The 18,688-nt window shown below is 40.1% G+C and overlaps 3 protein-coding genes across 3 annotated transcripts; 2 read left to right on the plus strand and 1 right to left on the minus strand.

Moving 5' to 3' along the window:
- Window positions 1-206: 206 nt before the first annotated feature.
- Window positions 207-3,610, plus strand: ttc9c (tetratricopeptide repeat domain 9C). The gene is made up of 4 exons (XM_052574967.1): window positions 207-356; window positions 881-1,205; window positions 1,971-2,153; window positions 3,101-3,610. The coding sequence occupies exons 1-4, from the start codon at window positions 345-347 to the stop codon at window positions 3,241-3,243; spliced, it is 663 nt and encodes a 220-aa protein (XP_052430927.1). The 5' UTR covers window positions 207-344; the 3' UTR covers window positions 3,244-3,610.
- A 189-nt stretch (window positions 3,611-3,799) lies between these two features.
- si:ch211-168f7.5 (uncharacterized) lies at window positions 3,800-14,232 on the minus strand. The gene is made up of 4 exons (XM_052574966.1): window positions 13,610-14,232; window positions 7,977-8,145; window positions 6,742-6,945; window positions 3,800-6,464 (listed from the first exon to the last, which is right to left on the minus strand). Exons 1-4 carry the CDS (start codon window positions 13,838-13,840, stop codon window positions 4,126-4,128), a joined length of 2,943 nt encoding a protein of 980 aa, XP_052430926.1. The 5' UTR covers window positions 13,841-14,232; the 3' UTR covers window positions 3,800-4,125.
- A 2,077-nt stretch (window positions 14,233-16,309) lies between these two features.
- LOC127971711 (microtubule-associated proteins 1A/1B light chain 3C) lies at window positions 16,310-18,293 on the plus strand. Its single transcript, XM_052574919.1, has 4 exons — window positions 16,310-16,754; window positions 17,109-17,164; window positions 17,251-17,357; window positions 17,623-18,293. The coding sequence occupies exons 1-4, from the start codon at window positions 16,697-16,699 to the stop codon at window positions 17,780-17,782; spliced, it is 381 nt and encodes a 126-aa protein (XP_052430879.1). The 5' UTR covers window positions 16,310-16,696; the 3' UTR covers window positions 17,783-18,293.
- The last annotated feature ends 395 nt before the right edge of the window (window positions 18,294-18,688 follow it).

The following is an 18,688-nucleotide window of genomic DNA, read 5'->3' on the forward strand; positions in this document are numbered from 1 at the left end:
AATAATTATATCATTTTTATTGAATTTAATACTTCTTTAAATAACTTTAATATATGGATGTGTTTTTCTGTGTTTTTGTTTCCTTGTGTGTTACATGTGAAGTATTTTAATCAGAACTTCATTGATTTTTAAAGATTTAGATCATATATTATGTAAATCGCTCATATGAGTTTGCGTTATTAATATTGTACCGGTAGGAGGTAGTATTGACAAATGCAACGCTGCAGCCAGAACAACCACGAAGAAGAGTGTCAAAGATTTGTCTCTTTAGCGTCCCAACAATATTTTCTTCATTAAACTGGCTTCTAAGCCGACTGCAACCCTCTTAAAGCCTTTTAAACGCAATGGACGAAAAGGTAAAAAAAAAAGAAAAAAAGATTACTTGACTTGACGTGTTGTTTCCTTTTCTAAGTGATAAAATCCAAGCGAGGCTGCGTACTGTGCTGGTGCAGTTCAGATTCATTGATATGCGTATTAGTTTAAAAAAAATTAAACTTTTTATATTATGCAAATTATGTTATATGCACTTAGATTTAATGAGCATGTATGATTTGAGTTATTTATGAGTTAGCTTTAAAACACTCAACTTCACACCTAATGAATGAACATGAAAGTTAGCAGTGTTCTGTTGAGAAAAACATCCTAAAGTGGTTCTGCTGGTGTTAGTTTGTCGCTGCTTATGGTTTTAGATGGGACTAGAGGACTTTTTATACAGATATACACTGGTTTGGCTTGGCCAGGATGGGAGGGAGACCTTTCTGAATCTTCTAAAAACCAGCATATAATCAATTGTCAGACTGCTCTCCTGATGCAGATGCTGTGGCTACATATAGGGTTAATAATGCAGTAGTTGAACTCTTATTTTGGTTATGTTTGACAGGTTTTAGGTGCTACTGCTGGGGATGATGGGGCAGAGGCTGGTGAATCGTCATGTTTGAGAGCCACTGGCGGAACATCTGGTTCCCGTTTGGAGTCACAGCTCCAGGAGGCCATTCGGTTAAAGACGGAGGGGAATGCATTCTACCGGGAGAAAAATGTGCGCACTGCTATTGGATGTTATCATCGTGCTTTGCTTGTTCTCCGTGGCCTGGACTCTGAGGTGACCTCTGCCCTGCAAGGGTTTGTGCCTCAGGTGCCTAAACTGAGCCGGACGCAGGAGGACCTGCTGAGGAGCACTCAGGTAGACTGCTATAACAATTTAGCAGGTGTGTATACCTTCCAAAAAAGTTACTGTGGCGGTGTGAGGTATTAATGCTTTGGTAATGAAGTGTAATAATTTTGCAAGCACCTTTTTCCAAAGCTAATTTCGTTTATAAGAACAGTTTCTTACTGGGCAGGCTAGGCTAAGTATCATCATTGGTCATGCATTATCATACAATTTGGTTTCAACCATTTCCTATTGGTTTGAAACCTCAGAACCAAATCCTTCCATTTCTGTCCATCTCAGCAAAACAGTTTCCATCTATTTAAAACCTCTAACCATAACAGTTAATCATATGAGAAATAGAAAACAAAATCTTATGAACTTTGTCCTTGATCTCATGATAACCCATAGAAGAAGAAATCTTGCTTTATTAAACATTACCATTCAAAAGTTTGAGGTCTTTGAAATAAACTTGTATTCATATATCAAAATATTCTATATACTCAGAAGTGACAGTGAAGCGATTTATAATCTTAAAAGATTTCCATTTTAAAGAAATACTGTTCTTTTCAAGTTTCTGTGCTTCAAAGATTAATTAGAAAAATGTATGCTAGCATGTAGCTTGCCTTCGAAGAAATAAATTACACTTAGATTTTAATAGTATTTCACAATATCACTGTTTTCACTTTGTTTTGGAGCATATAAAGCCTTTGTGGGCATAAGAGACCTCTTTCAAAAATCTTACTGGTGACAAAGTTTTGAATGGCAGTGTTTGTAACCCTTATCTGGGGAAGCATTCCCCTTTACCTCTTTGTGTGTTTGACAGCATGTCTGCTGCAGCAAGAGCTGGTGGACTATGGTCGTGTGTTAGAGTACAGTCTGAAGGTGCTCCAGTGGAGGTCAGGGGACATTAAGGCCCTCTACAGAGCTGGAGTGGCCTCGTTAGAGCTGGGTGATGCTCAGACTGCTCGACATTACCTCACACAGGCCAGCAGGGGGAAACCTAACGGTAAAAACCTACCACATCCCACCTTTCTTGACTGCTTGATCATTCGCCAACCTCCACCAGGGGTCGCCAGAGCCCTCCTAGGGGTTACCAAGTTGAGTTTGGGGAACTAATCGATTTTGCTGGATTCAGTTTGTCACATATAAACGCGGATATCCAGCTGAGAAAAAAATCTAAAGAGCAGTGGGTCGTTGGGTGACTGCATTCTATCAAATATTTTAATTATCTTTGTCCATGAGGGTGTGAGATATTTGCTTTTGTCCAGCTATTTTTCAGTCTAATGCCATGAGCCAAGTCAAGTTAAAAATAGTTCGAAAACATGTCACAAGATCCCTGCATTCTCTTCTGTTCCTTTAGCTATATTTAAATCCAAAAATGTGTCCTGTGTGAACAGGCATCTGAGCATGGTTAAATGCCACATAAAATAAGTGAAAATCTCAGCATGCTGTAAGTGTGCAATGATAATCACATGGGAGTCATATGATCTAACACCGCTTGCTGAAAAAAATCCAGACACAGGGTTCACATTAAATATTACTGGGCTGGTCATTTGATTAGTTAAACTAATTTTCCACAGTATTCCACAGACCTATCTTCAAGTTAGCTTGTCTTATTAAATAAAAAAATGTGTACGTGTTCATGTTTAAATGTGTGTGTCAAAGCATGACGGAAAAAAACACCTGAGATAAAGGTTGGGAACTTCTGGTAATGCTGCCAGGGATTTTCAGATAGCTTTCACAAGGGAATACAGTATGGAAGCCCATTACATAATGCAGTGTTATGTTATTACATTTTGTGGTTGCATCCATTTTCTTAAGAGTCAGTAAGAACAAACACCTCTGCTCTGCAGCCTTCGATTGAACTGCTGTTTCACATCTGCGTTCAAAGTTTATGTCAGTTCTTAGATTGGAAATAATGAGGCATTCATCTCCCTGTTCTCCATTTCTCAGATTCTGATGTAAAGAAACAGCTGCAGCGAGTGGAGGAGAGACTAAGCCAAGACTTTCAGAAAGAGAAGGCACTTTACAAAGGCATGTTCAGCAAGCAGAAACCGGGTGAGAAGCAGTTAGCAGAGGAGAAGACCCAGAAATAGGCCTCAACGGACAAATACACAACTCGGTTGGATCATAAATCAAGTTAAATGAAGCTTGAGCTGATGTCACCAGGAGGCAAGTTGGATATTTTGCTTCAGGGTATGGATAATTTGCTACATATGGCATTTACTGGTGTTGAAGGTCCCGTAGCAGGACTGGATGCGTGGCTGAAATCTGGTGCAATGTGGCAGCTTGAATGAGAATTTTAATGCACTTAAAATGCATTGTACTCTGGTCTTTTATGGCTAATACACTGTCTAGCTGCTTCTGTTTTGCATTCAGTTTCTTCCAGTTGTCTCTGTAATTTTTTTTTTTCAGATGAAAGTTCTCATTTTTAAGTCATCCTAATAAATATTTTTGAAAGAACTCTATGGATAATTTATTTGCCATTTGAAACTGAATGCTCAAAAGCCGTTGTTCGAATGGATTATGCTAATGTGATTATGGAAATGCTATGAGAGAAGTCAGATCTCATGTAACCCTATTGTACCATAAAACACTTCCCTCATCAGTAACAGCATATGCAGTCATTGCCAAGCAATTCAGTAAAGATGGTTTTAAATTGGAAATACTTTTATTGATTTGTCATTATTTCATCAGTTTCAGCACTTGAACAACCATTTCAAATCCTATAATTTTTCTTCAAAGTCCTGAGCATAAGTTCAAACAACATCTTTTTGTATCTGGTCAGCATATACTTCAGAGTGCTTTTTTAAGCATATGTTCATAGTTAAAACAACACCAGCACCACTATGACCATAAGAGTGCACATAGACACAGCACAGCATGGCATGCAGAAGCACCTAAGCAAGCAGAAAGAGAGAAAATTGTAAGTTTGGAAAAGTTGGCAGCTTGGTTTCTACCATTTTGAAATGTTCATATTAATCTTTCTTTTTCGACTTGTGGTTTTTATTGAAACTGAGGGACCTCATAGACCCAAACACTTTCCTTCCAAGGTCACGGAATGATCTGGAACGGGTGAGAGGAGCTGATGGGGGTGGTGAGGGCGAGAGCGATGGGGACGAAAGAGGAGAAAGGGAGTGACTGCTTCCCTCCAGGCTCTGGGAACGAGAGAGATGGAAAAGACTGGCAGTTGAAGAATGATGTTTCTCCTCCTTTCTCACAAGATTGCGAGCACGTTCAGAGCCCCGTCCTGCACGGCTGATCTCAAACGAGGAACGCCACTGATTGCTTTCTCGTTTCTGAGAATGTGGCTCGAGAATTCCCTGAGACTCGCTTCGAAATAGCGCTCGCCTGGACAACCGGAGGCTGGAACTGCGACTGTCCCAACTCGTACCTTTCTTTTTCGAGGTGTTCCCCCTTTGGTCTTGCCTACTGGATGATTTTTCTTTCAGTGAGGTGTGCCTCCAACCAAATCCTCCAGCTCTTTCATCTGGCTCAAACTCCTCATCCTCCTCTCGTCCCCAAAATCGGGTTTCGAACCCCTTCCAAAACTTTCCACCTTTTTTAGGGGTTTCAGTGCTCATTTCATCCTCCCATCCAGTGCCATAGTCCCTGCCTGAATAGCTACTAACTGTGGATGCTCGAATAAGTTCTCTTGATGCATGTTTGCCTTGGTAGAGCCGCTCTCCATCCCCACTCCTCCTCCACCCTCTATCTTGAGGCCTCCACCCAGCCCCAGCGTTCTGCCGGAGGGAACCTCCACGAGGCCGAATGGGACCCTCCAGTGGGGAACTACACGGGTGAAAGCGTGGAAGAGAGCATTGAGATGGGGAGTCACGCCGAAATACTGAAAGCTGGGCAGGAGTGAAGGGTGAATTTGAAAGTAGCCGAGGAGGCGAGTGGACTCTATTGTGGGAGGAGCCTGGAGAGGAGGCGGAGTCTGATTGATTATGTGGGAAAGGCAGAATGGGAGAAGAACGAGTAGGAGTGTGACCGGAATTGTCCGAATGAGGGCTACCTGACTGTGACGTCAGTGCCGAATGGCAATCCGAGTGTGAAACTTGTAGGCGATGCTGTTGAGATATGTAATCCTGTCCAGTGCCTGCACCTGCCCAGGCGTTTGGTGTTCGATCTAATCCAAACAGGTGCTGAAATGACGAGCGGGAGGAGTGCAGTGTAGAAACGTTAGTTGGAGAAGCAGACCCTACACCTCTTTCTCGTTCACTCCTAAAACATTCGGCATCCAACTCCACCCCCTCCTCCATCAAGCCAAGAACTACAGATCTCGGCAGGCCAGATACACGAGAGATTTCGCATACTACTACAGAGTCCTCGTTAAGTTTGGGAGGGCTGTCTGAAGCTTTGGTTGGAGGACAACCCTCTGCCTCTTCCCTCGAGGCTCCACTCCAGTCTAGTGACTTGGAGAATCCCATTTGCCTAAAACTCTTTCCAGTTATCTCCAGAGACCCTCGATTGTTCACAGAAGAAGGGCAGGTGGAGATCCTTGGTCTCCTGCTCCAGTTTGGAGTGCTGGTGATGGTGGACGTCGAAGAGGAAGGGGAAGCAGTTGGAGTGACTATACTTGCGGAGAGATGCCCACATGATCCTGAGACCTCTTCTTTCACATTTTTAGCATCAACACTCAAAGTCTTGTTCAGGTTTGGATTCAGATTCAAATTCAGATTTAAGTGGAGGCTGATGTTGAAATCCTCCCCTGTCACGGAGGGCAAGTTTCCTAGGTTGATGGAATTGCGACTTGCGCGTTTACCAATACTGCTGAGGCTGACTCTCGCTGAATTGCCCAGGACAGACCTGCAAGGGGTAACATTTCCTCCGGACAGGCTGGAGTAGGAAGCACTTCTTGGGTGAATTCCCTCATAACCAGCTCCTGCGATGTTTATTTGGGGTCCACGGCTGGAAGTTTCAGGAGCCACCCTGCAGTGATGCTGATGGACTAATCTGTTGATGTATTGCTCCAGCTGAGTAAAGGAAGGAGAGGCTGGGGGTTGGCCTTTCTCAGGAGGTTGCTCAAGCCCTGGCTCCACAGTCTGATCGTTCTCTGGACTGGGGGAGAGGCAGATGGGGGAAGGTTCCTGGCAGGTGGTGAACAGGGGGCTCTGGAGGGCCACAGCATGCAGTGGACTAGGGTAAGGGTACACCTCTTTTGTCTTCCGAGAAACTAGGTCAGAGCAAAATTTAGGGTCTAGCTGAAGCTGTGGAATTGAGTTGGAAGAGGGTAAAAGAGAGCCGGGATGAATGCCTCCCAAACTGGAACAAAGGTCTGTCAGGAACATGAGGCTATTGAGCTCAAGATCCCCTGTTCATAAAGAACAAAAAAAGTTTGTAAATGTATTATTTACATTATTATTGTATATTAAATAAGAACAATGTAAAGATTTCTATCAAAAAACAGCAAGCTATTTAGAAGTATTTAAATTAACTTGAACAAAATTAAAATGTACAACAAATCCTACCATCAGGTATAAGTATTTCTAACAATTTTGGCTTTTATAAATGGGAAATGGGTTTTTAAGTTCTTCTTTCTTTTGGGTTTTGAATGAAATATGACTCACACAAAAAATCACAAGTCATACCAGTAGAAAAGGGCCTTCTTTCTTGTTTCTCCACTGTGCCCTCAGGACACTCTGTACCATGAGACTCTGCCTCCCTCCAGTGAGTGGCACTATGATCCAGAGAGCGAGGCCTACAGCTGACTTTCACTGACCCTCCAGGAGCCGCCTCGCTGGATACAGAGTAACAAGAGTCTGACAGAGAACTCCCACTGACCGAGTAAAAACCTGCGGACAAGGGAATGATGGATGAAGTTAAGAGCGTTAGAGGGAGCAGTGCTTCAGGGCTGACACATGATATAAATGATTGGTTTGCCATAAAAAGCCTGGGTTAATGTTTGCCAAAGTAAAAAGAGAACTGCCAAAAACACAGAAACTATGTGTCATGTTGAAGTTGAAAGGTCACCACTGAATCACAGAGCCCCAAGCTATCCAAGCTATGAGTCATGCACTTGTGTGAAATCTATTACTATTTCATGCAGGGCTCATTCCTCAGAGAGGGCTTAAATAATAACTGCTTTTGATTTAGATATTTCACATAGTTCCACCGATCTACAGGAATCTACATAGCTTGTGTATGTTTAATCTCATCACAAAGTGCTCAAGTGACTCTTTTCGATGTTCTCCTATCCCAGCTAAGAAAGCCATTTGTGGTTTTGTGGCACTATCAAGACATTGTTTTTTTTTTGGTATGAGATATATTATTTCTGAATATATGTTTCCCCTGGATATTCCCTTTTATTTTACATACAAAACAAAAATAAATTACATATTTTAAGCTGTAGCATGTTTTGACTTTCTGTTGGATGAAGAGAGACAACAAATTTGACTTTATGTAAATATCTCATATTAAATTTTGTTCTTTGGGTGTCTTTAATTCCCCTAGTTACCAGTCGGTGTTCATGAATTTTCTAAATATAAATCTTAGTATTTACATTTTATATTTATTTTTGAGGTTTCATATTAGTCATCTTTTCATACCAGGTTTTGACTAACAGTGCTGAATAAAATACAATACTAAGAATAACCAACTGTGACTAAATAATTATATAATGCTTCAAATGCCAAATACTAAAAAGAGAAACAATACTGTGGAACCATGATTAATCACACAATTCCTCTGTAAAAAAAAAATAGCTTTAGAGAAGCATCTAGACGAGATATTTCAACCAGTCTCTGCTTCAGGTTCAGGTATCCACACAAAGACATTCTAAACTGTTCTTTAAAAACACCAAAGGTTTAATTTGGAGTACAAGCACCTGAGCTTGGTCTAGAGTCGCAGTCAAGCGGGGTTGTGCCAGGGAAGTCTGGAGTGGGAGAGGACAGCAGATCAGACGGGATGTCCCAGGACAGAGTGGACCAGCGTGAGCTTATCCCCTCTCCTGTCGTGCTGAGGCAAGACAGATCAGGGTTTGTAGGTAACAGATTCTGAAACAGATGGAGGAGTCATGTTACTACAAGATAAGGTGATGACACAAAGACCTTGTTTACACCTGGTATAAACATGCAATCATGATGCATGTGATCGCACTGCATTTGTTGCTAAACACTAATCCATCATCACGCATTCAAGACAGCAGCAAAGGACCGCCTCCCACCTGTCAATTGAGTATTTCACTAAAACAAAAGGTTTTAGAAGAAAATAACCATCTGACTGAAAAATCTGGAATACACAGACATGAACATGCACCCAAAATCAATGAAAGTGACAAACAGAAAATGTGCCACACAAAACAACTCTTAAAGGGGTACTCCACCCAAAAAGGAAAATTCTCATAAGTGGGTTCATGAGTGTTGTGAAGTACTACATCAGATGGTTTATAGTTTAAAACATTTAAATTATGAGTATTTTTTAAATCACACATACCTATCGCTTCGCTTCAGAACACACTGATTTATCACACTGATGAATCAAAGAATCAACACACTTCGTATGGTTTGAAGTGTTAACTTTGGGCGAAACATCCACTTGCATTATAAACTCACAGAGATGGATTCTTTTTATAAAAAAGATTTGTTTGCCCTAATCTGAAAAAAGAGTGCCATGTACTTTTGGGGCGGCATGAAGGGTGAATAATGGGTTCAACCAAAAATGATTCATTAGATACTCACCCTCGTATCGCTCCAAACCCGTAGGATTTTTGTTCACCTTCAGAACAAAACTTAATATTTTAATAAAAACTATTTAATATTTCTGATGAAATCTGAGAGCTTTCTGGCCCTCTATAGACATCAACGTAACTACCACGGTTTGTGCAGTGGAGACTGACACAGAAGAGAAGAAATTGTTGAATGAAGCCATTATTTTTGTTTTCTTTGCACATAAGAAGAACCACTGATGTCTCATGAACTATTTAAACGATGTCTTTACTACCTTTCTGAGCCTTGAACATGTCAATTGTGTTGCTGTCTATACAGGGTCAGAGATTTAATAAAAAATATCTCATTTTGTGTTCCTGAAGATGGACGAAGGTCTTACAGGTAAGGAAACAACATAAGTAATTAATTACAGAATTTTAATTTTAGGTGAACTTTAATATGCTCAACTAAAATAACAGCATTCCCATCGAAACATAATGTCAAAAATTAAAATTTGTTTTTATTTTGTGCTTTGTGCTGTAAAAAATGGTTGTGCTTTATCAACATGCAATAACACATTTACATAATGAGTGTACGTAGCCCTGAGTACGTAGCCCTGAAATCAGAGATCCTCTCCTTGAAATACGATCACAGCTGGTCACTGGAGGTGCATTTGAGATGCATGTCAATATACCTAATGTAAACAGCAATATGTCTCAGATGACCACTTGTGATAGGATCACCAGAAACAGACCTTAATGTCATAATAGAAGCCATGTATCTGTGATGTATAAAACAATACACCTGTAAGGTGTTTTCTGAGAGGATTTTAAATGTGTCATATGATGTGGTTTCAAGTTTTCCTTTCTCTTTGAATTGTTACAAGCTGTTTGGAAATAGATAAAATCCCTAAAGTTTCAGAGACTAAAGTCTCAAACCCAAAGAGATAAATAGTGATGACTTGTCCACACCCTCCTAAAACTCCTAGTTTAAACACGCCCTCACATGTCTATGTCATGGTGTGGGAAGATTTGCATAACGCTGCCCAAAAAATCATGCAAAGAAACTTTGATTCTTGCTGCCGTAGCCACCATGTCTTGGAATTACGGTGCGTTTCATTTTGTAAAAATCAACACATTTTTAGAAAGGCAGGGCCTAGAGGAGAAATAAGAACATACAGTATATGAAAAATAATGTGTTTTCTTTTTACCTTCAACCGCAAACACATTTCACTACACTAAATACTGTTCTTTTTTAGCAACGTCATTTGACCTTTTTAAATGACTGATAAACTAAGATCCATCAAGGGAATGTCTCGGTTACAATTCAGAAGTTTTGAATCACTTATCTACATGGGGTTTATGGAGTTAGTTGTTTGTTATCCCCAACCTCTCCCCATCGCAAGGAATCTCCCTTTGCAGCACATCCCATCAAACCAAGTGACTATTGTGTTTATCCTGTTAAGTCCGATGATTAACCTTCTGTCAGACTTTTACACAGACAATGCAGGTGATGCACTGGGGAAAAGTCGGGGGAGGGCTTGTTAATAAGCAGAGAGTGGAGAAAGACAGATGATGAAACAAAGGAGAGAGGGAGAAAAGACGGGGGACAGTGGGTTTTGAAAGACAGACTTTGACCAGGCTTATCTCTGCTCCAACAGTTCAGCCACAATCTTGTCTTGGACACTAAAAATATAAATGGAAAGAAAAACATACAGATTAAAGAGTGAGCAGGACATTCAGGGATGAAAAAGATGAAGGTGGAAAACTCATGGAGAAGGCATAAACAGACTAGATAGCAAAAAAAAAACAAGTTTTGAATAAAAGTAGAGAGCACGGGGGATGGGTTGCCTAGTGAGAGGAACAGCATGAAGGAGGCATCTCTTATATGAGACCCCCTCCCTCCCAACCACCACCAATCCTGGATATAACTGCCTCCCCCACTTCACTTCAGAGAACTGTCAGGCCTCTCCTCTCTTCCTGCCCTCTCTCTCCTTCTCTTTCTCGCTCTCTTTCTCCTCTCCTCGCCCACACATCCGATTTAGCAGCAATACTTTAACTCTGTCTTTGCTGGTTGAATATGAATTAACACGTGCACTGACACTTCCACATGCATTTGACAAAAAACCCATCTAGGGTGACAGGATTTCTAAATTGCTTGAAATGCCTGGGTTTTGGCTTTGTTTTCCTCTTGACATTCTCTTCACAGTTCCTCACACACTATATGTAGGTTACATTTGCATCGGTTTGAACGTTCTCTGTAGATCCCATCTTCTTACACACCACAACTGGTTTGATTATGTGAAATGCCTGCATGCTACTAGTTAAACTACTTTTTAGTCATTACCTTCAGCATATCAAAAAAGAATAGTAAAATAAAGTCAACACTTGGACATTTTAGACCATTCCAGCAAGGAACATGTCAAGAAAAAAAGACAACATATAGTCACCCTTTGAGTTTGAGTTCAGTTTCATTTTTCCTTGCCACCACTGAATGAAATGTGCAAAGACGTATCATTTGCCTCCAATGTTCAAATTTGTTCATATATATCCATACACACATCTAGACAGAATCTATACTGCATTATCCCGGTATACAGTTGCAAATTATTTCATTTCACCAGGAGATAATTGGGAATTGGAAGAAGCATTTGCTCAATGGGGGAAACCTGATAGGGGTCTCACACAGGGTGCACTGGCCATTTTCCAGCTACCGATCAATTCACGAAGGAGTGCTCTGGCACATGGAAAGTACATTATATGAGGCTAATGATGCAAATGGACATAAAATAATGGAAATAATGAGATAAATATCCAGTCTGGCCATCAGTTCAATTGACAGAGGAATTACTCATTCAATTCCCTCACCGACACTGGAAATCGCTTAACATCATATTTTAATAACAAGGTGAGTCTTGTGGGAGGCAACAGGAAGACAGCTTTTTAGCCACTGAATCAGAGCAATCCACTCTTTGACTGAAAGTGAAAAACATATATATAGAATCCATCTAATAAAACAATGTCAGTAAAACGAAATATGCATACAAGCTTTGAAATCTGATGCTGCATTCAGCCATTGCACAGAAGTCTAATCTAGCGAGGGGTTAACATATCAGTTGCTCTGCATGGCACACCCCCGTTCTCCATCTTTCTGTCCATTTCCCTCCATCCTCTCTCTCCCTCAGCGGGTAGCAGAGGAGAGGTGATATCTGTGACGCCAACAACAGAAACATTTCTCCATGTGGTGTTTATGCAAATGGAAGTCGCGTAGGTGGAGAGGCAACAACATTGCCCCGATGATGACTAATGCTTTTGTCTCATGATACATATTGCCGTTTCTCATGCGCACATTTTGCTGGACTGAATGGCTACTTGTAAGTGTCCTTCAAAAGCCTTTTGTAATTGCGAAAACAATTTTAAATGCCATGAAAGAGACACTCTTAATCACATCACTTTGATCTAGGAGATACCGGATAATTATATAAATGCCCAATAATAAATGAAGGACATGAGAAATAATTTATGAGCTATTTAGTACTATTAAATGCTTTTCACATTTGTAGCTTCGCTTGAGTTCACTTGCACACGATCCATTTTATGGAAACACACAATGGTGCTTCTATTGTCAACTCTCACATACACTTCCCTCCTCCTCTCATTACACAAGCACACACGTGAACTGCTCCTGTTATCAGTCCTCCATACCTGGTCAAGAGCCCTGCCACATCACCATGGCAAAAATTAACATTTTTAACTGAACGGTCTGTACAATATATAGAGAGTAGCCTATGTGTAAATTAAAAATGGACTAATAGTGAGGAAAGATGTGCCAGTGGGTAAACTGTGCCACACTCTACAAAACGGAGTAATTTTTCACGACCATATGTTTAGAAAGAGCCTTTCATTTACAGGTGCCAACTGTTGAGCAATGCACATGAAAAAATAAAAAGTATTTTTTTTTACTTTATGTTTTCTCTTTTGTATGCAAAAGTTGTTGTTTTTTTTCAAAATAGCAGCTTAAATTAATTTCATATCAAAGCAGATTAATTCAGTCGTTGAATTGCCTGCATAAAAAAAAAAACACGTAAAATTTGCGCAAATTATTTTATTATTAAATAAAGCATTTTCGCGATAATGTTGAATTGGGGGGGGAATGGAACTATTACTAAAAATATAACTGCAAAATGTTACATTGTTTGTACAATCAAATATTCAAAATAAAAATAAAAGATGTCCAGGGTGGTATCTGAAAAATTAAGACATTGGAATGAGAGTAATATATTAGTAAACTAGTTTAGTATATTTTGTGTGTAAAATCTTAATGTTGCATTAACTCAACTTAACCCCAACATGAAGCCACTCTTTTTTTCTGAGAAGTCATATTTCACATTTCTAATAGATGTTTTCTCACTTCACTTGATAACATGCGTCCTGATTTATAATCGGACGTAATAGATCAAATTTTCCTTTCCCAGATGCAACCTTAAAAATGACACAGCTTACCCCACTCCTCCATTTAATTTCCACTAGAAGGGATTTTGCATTTGGCACAATCAACATGCATTGTATGCAGGGTCCCAAAATAGCTGTGCACTCCAACTCAACCTTGACAAGTTGAAGACAAAGGTGTGTACAAGTCTGAAATGTAAACAGCAGCGTCCAGCATAGGTCATGCAACCTGGGATCCACTGGATGCTACAGTCACCGAAACGTTAAGCAGGTGCCACCAGCAGGGTTCCACCTCTAAGAGGAGATCAAAGTTAAAATTACGAGGAACATTATGTTCCTTCGGAATTTCCCACGTCCCCACTGACCTGTTGCCCGCGGGAGGTTGCGGCGCATTCCTCGGCGGCGCTCTCCGGTCCTTCCCCGTGGTGAGCGGGCGCTCCATTCATGTCCAGTACCGCATCCACCATCTCCAGCTGTCGTCCTCTGAGAAGGTCCAGCTCCAATATGCCGGCCAGAGTGGCTTTCAGCCGCTCTCCGATACGAACCCGATCGCTCCCCGACCATAATGAATTCACACAACCGCGGCGACCGGCCATTGTGCGCGCAAAATCGGTTTGTAGACAGACACGGTGGTCGGTGAACGGAAGGGCTCACTGTTCGCCTCTAGCCAGAGCACCGACTGTCAATGCAGCATGAGCGCTGTGCGACATGAGCAACACCGGAGCCGACGCTTAAAATTCAGAGTCCGTAACAATATATCACGAAAATGCGGTAAGGTCGCAACTCAACTTTCGCACTGAGGCACATGTAACAAATGCATACTTTTAAGGTCTTAATATACACCTCCCAAAAATGATTTCCCACCTAACCATTTTGAGACGCCACAACCATCACGTCAGCTATCATTCGGTTCATGATGATGAAGATGAAGATGATGTTGACTGAATCATATATGCGACAGTCTTGCACACAGCACACCGCTGTGAAGAAAAGAGTATGAATGGGGAGGAGTTAGACGCGAAAACTCGCTGCTGATTGGACGGGAAGTTTTCGAACCGAATTGATTGACTAGCTTTTTTTTTTTTTTTTTTTTTTTTTTAAGACGAGGAATGTGAATCTGCTTGTAGTTATTATGATGTCTTGAGTCTGTACTTTTGCCTAATATTTAATACAAACTTGAATTGTGCTCATTTATCAAATTTAAAGACTAAAAATTAGTGGAACAGATATTTGATTCACCCTTCTTGAATCGCGCAAAAGAATCTTTCTAGTGAACGAAAATTCGTTCACTAGAAAGATTCTTTTGCGCGATTCAAGAAGCAAAAATTTATCAGTTCATGGAAAGATTCCTTCACTTAAATTATTCATGAACAACTACCAGATAAATATTAGATCACGTTCAACTGTGAGTGAATAAAGTAAAACATGTTGACCCACGTTGTGATTGAAAAGAGCAGGATATGCTGTTACTTTTATGACGTGTAGGCTATTAGCCTACTTTGTGTACTTTTCCAGATGATCAAATATCCGCTTGGTTTTGTTGGTTTCAAAGAGCAGGTTCCTCTATCCGCTGCTATGCGACGAGAACATCCACTGTCGACACAAAAGACAGCCTGTTTCTAGCCAGCAGGTGACAGTATCTGCCTGTCTAACACACACCAAACAAGCTTTCCATCAGTAATCGTTTAATCAATGACACAAGGGTATAGGAAGATTAGTCAAATATAGTCAAAGTATAGGATACTCCATATAGGTCTATCCATGTTGGATGTAGAGTTTAGTACTGAAACCAAATCACAAATGAAAACATCAGATGAAAATAAATAGATAATATAAGACTTGTTTCAGCATGATGCATGTACAATCAAATTGTTAATTTAGAAAACAGTTACAATTGTGATTCATTTGCCTCTGAAATAAGATTAAACAAAATATATCAAGCAGGCCTATAGCACAATATTTTCTGCATATAAGCTCTTTCTTCTTTCATCACTTTTGAAAATAAAACTAACTTGACTATTCATAAGCAAACTTCCTTCTTAAACCATCAAAATGTGGAACCTCAAATCAAGGCAATCCTCTTCCACTTCAGGTTATTTCTTAATCTTCTTATCCCACAAACATAATTTCTCTTTCTAAAATCCTAATAATTTATATTATCTATTTTGCATACATTAGACGGATTTGAATACAAAAAAAAGAGGGTAACTCTTTAGTCTGCTTTGAAATTTCATGGTATAGTTATGTTTAAACGCTTTAAACATAGTTTTACTTTTCAGTGGTTCAGCAGATATATTGTTGAGCCAGTGAGGTGTAAATGTGTTTAAAAAGTTTTGTTTAGACTAATATGCCAAACCCTATTGGCCTTGTTATTGTTTCATATAGCCTAATGCCCATTTGGCACATAATGTACATTTTTTATTTCATATCTCTCTGACCTCATTGAGAATGGGAGCATGGTGATGATGGGCCTTAGGGTAAGTGAGAAACTGGCTTTTATTCCAAACTCTGAGGCTCTTGGGCTCTGTGTCACGATGGTTATGCGGTCTGTAACATACTAACCTCATCATCTATCCCAAAAACACAAAAGACAGTTCACTCAAAAATGAAGAGTCTATCATCCTTCCAAAAGTAACCATGTGACTTATTTTCTTCTTAGGAAAATAAAATATTTGTAGAAGATTACAAAAAATGTGTGTGTGTGTGTGTGTGTGTGTGTAGCCTCTATCTATCTATCTATCTATCTATCTATCTATCTATCTATCTATCTATCTATCTATATATATATATAGAGAGAGAGAGAGAGAGGGAGAGGGAAGCCTATAGGCTATAGATGGATGCTTATACATTCAGTGATTCTTGAATTTTTTACAAAAAATCTGTTTTCATCTATTTTTCAATACAAAGAATGTATTTAAAACGCTTCACACGCTTTAGCATAAAGAGTGCTCCGCTTGTGTTTGTCCCGTTGAGTTTAGGGAACTCTGTTTCTCACGCCTGTCACGTCTGTTGTTCACCGAGGTGTCACACACAAACGGATGTCGTGAGTCGCAATTAAGCTGTCATTGCACTCACTTTAGGAAAAAAAAACGGGGCTGAACTTCAAATAGCTGGTGTCTGAGTGTTTTGCTCGTTTACAGCGACAGTTAATTTTTAATCGAGTGTGAGGACGAGGGAGGCTCTGGAGAGCTTATGTAACGGTTCACAACTTCATACCCTAATATCGCCGCAAGGCCTTTAATTACGCGTAAGCACTTCTCATCTTTTCACACCTCAAACTGTCCTCCCCTTAAACACACACACACACACACACACGTATAAAGGCCGAGCCCCGCGAGCTGACAACAGGCATTAGAGACAGCCTCCACCCGTGGGCACTTCGTCAGCTCGGGACCAGCCTCCCCCAACCTCACCATAGTTCAGGTCTCCAGCCTCCCCAAACTCCAGTCAGAATGCCTCCCTACGAGAGATCCATGGAAATCACGCCTTTCAAGCTAAAGAAGTGCCTCGGTAAGTCATAAGATTAACAATCAACTCTTGCATTTCACAAGCTCCTCTACGTCAGTTGTTTTGGGTTGATGGGAAACATTTTAAAATATGTTGTAGTCTACTTTAAAATAAAATAAATGCTGAATTAAATGATTTGTATGTAAAAATTTCATTAAATTTATTTATATTTTTAAACAGGCCAAATAAAGATATTTCTTTTAAATGCATGCTCATATTTTTCATATGGGTTTTATGTAACCTAGTCAAAGAAAAACAAATATGTGACAACGTGACAAAAATGATGTCTGCACTATTTTATGTAAAACAATGCTCCATTTGCAGAAAAATGAATAATATTTTGTTCCTCAAATTCAGCAACAAGAAAAGATGAAGTCTGCACTATTCGGTCTAAGTTCCCCAACAAATTACCGGTAAGATACATTTTTAGTATAAAGTGTTTAAACAAACATGAAACAACAGCTTTTTTATATTTTAGAAATTTTGTTTTGTATTTTAGGTAATTGTGGAGCGATACCTTCGCGAGAAAAAGCTTCCCCTGCTGGACAAAACCAAATTTCTTGTCCCACATGAACTGACATTAGGGCAGTTCCTCAGTCTGCTCAGGTGTGTATACTCGCTCTCTCTCTGTTATGTGATGCAGTTTTAGCTGCATGTGTCAGATTTTGCAGCTCAAAAGAAAATGAGTCATGGCTTGTTTTCTTGAGTCAGTGTGAATGTGTGTTGTACGAACAGTGAATCAGGCCAGTGCTGCTGTTCCACATTGCTTCAATCCATGGATCGCTGTATGAGGCACTGCCTGAAGTTTCTGAATCTTTCAAGCTATTATTTCCAGTAATGCCAATTTCCTGTCCCACTCTTTCTCTTTCAGAAGTAAGATAGCACTAGAGGCATCTCAAGCGCTGTACCTACTGATCTCAGGGAAGAACACGTCCTGTTTGTCAGCCAGCATGGGAGAAGTTTACTCACAGTTCAGAGACCCCGATGGCTTTCTCTACATAACCTATGCATCCCAGGACATGTTTGGATGAACAGACCCTCAGAAATGAGCATGACACACAGATCCCCTCACATACCTCCAGACTGATGCCTCATGTATTGCTGCTAAATGAAGACTCTCACTGTGCATCACACCTAAAACCACACAGACCAGAAGACGATTGGACTCTTCTGACCTCATTTTTTAATAGTTTAGATTTCTTTGAGGCTAATGTTGGAGCATAATCAGTAGATTTGAAAGAGGTTACAACTGAGCCGTCTAATATGAAGAACAGAAAAGTGATGTCCCTTCTCTCAAGCTGCTCTATCATGAGGCTCCAACACAAAAAAAATGACGTCCTGTCACAATAAGACAGTGTCTGTTCGATTCTGGTTTCCTTTCCTTGTTCTTTCTGTGACTGTGCATCTGTGTTTCTGAAACAAACACAGAGGGAAACGGACAAATAAAAACTATTCAAGCACCTACTGGAAAGTAAAATGTGTGCAAACAACACGGTCATTATGTCAATGACAGTCCTCAATAAATCAGTTTAGTTCTTTTAACTGAATGTCTGCTTTTATTTTATTCCATCTAGTCTGTTAATGTGTTTCATTGAGTTCACGTACACCATGGGGTAGGGACATCATTTGCTCAATTATTCATTTGGTTATTTCTAATGAGCAGCTTAAAATAAACAATATGTCCAGTAAGTGATGGTTTACATACTCATAAACATGTACAGAGCAGTGAAGCAATTCTCTGCTAGAACTCTGAGTCATTGCTTTTTAGTCTCACACCTCTTCTAAAGATGCATCACCCTTTTACACATGGCTGTTATTAACCAGCTTCTCTAATAAAAGGGTTTAGCTTACTGTGTCAGTAAGCAGGAGGTGCTAAATGGGTCAGGTCTAACAAATTATATGGATACAAACCATTTAAAAGGCTGTGAATTGCATGT

The sequence above is a fragment of the Carassius gibelio genome, chromosome B14, assembly GCF_023724105.1.
Source record: "Carassius gibelio isolate Cgi1373 ecotype wild population from Czech Republic chromosome B14, carGib1.2-hapl.c, whole genome shotgun sequence".
In the NCBI taxonomy this organism is placed as follows: domain Eukaryota; kingdom Metazoa; phylum Chordata; class Actinopteri; order Cypriniformes; family Cyprinidae; genus Carassius; species Carassius gibelio.

What these genes read in the sequence shown, in the direction of transcription:
- LOC127971711 (XM_052574919.1), top strand. Translation starts at nt 16,697, where the DNA reads ATGCCTCCCTACGAGAGATCCATGGAAATCACGCCTTTCAAGCTAAAG. An exon ending in CAAGCTAAAGAAGTGCCTCG is followed by an intron (nt 16,755 to 17,108) that starts GTAAGTCATAAG and finishes CCTCAAATTCAG; the next exon opens with CAACAAGAAAAGATGAAGTC. An exon ending in CAGTTCCTCAGTCTGCTCAG is followed by an intron (nt 17,358 to 17,622) that starts GTGTGTATACTC and finishes TTTCTCTTTCAG; the next exon opens with AAGTAAGATAGCACTAGAGG.
- ttc9c (XM_052574967.1), top strand. An exon ending in CTGCTATAACAATTTAGCAG is followed by an intron (nt 1,206 to 1,970) that starts GTGTGTATACCT and finishes TGTGTTTGACAG; the next exon opens with CATGTCTGCTGCAGCAAGAG. An exon ending in CAGCAGGGGGAAACCTAACG is followed by an intron (nt 2,154 to 3,100) that starts GTAAAAACCTAC and finishes TCCATTTCTCAG; the next exon opens with ATTCTGATGTAAAGAAACAG.
- si:ch211-168f7.5 (XM_052574966.1), bottom strand. Translation starts at nt 13,840, where the DNA reads ATGGCCGGTCGCCGCGGTTGTGTGAATTCATTATGGTCGGGGAGCGAT. An exon ending in CAACCTCCCGCGGGCAACAG is followed by an intron (nt 8,146 to 13,609) that starts GTCAGTGGGGAC and finishes CATCTGTTTCAG; the next exon opens with AATCTGTTACCTACAAACCC. An exon ending in CGACTCTAGACCAAGCTCAG is followed by an intron (nt 6,946 to 7,976) that starts GTGCTTGTACTC and finishes CCTTGTCCGCAG; the next exon opens with GTTTTTACTCGGTCAGTGGG.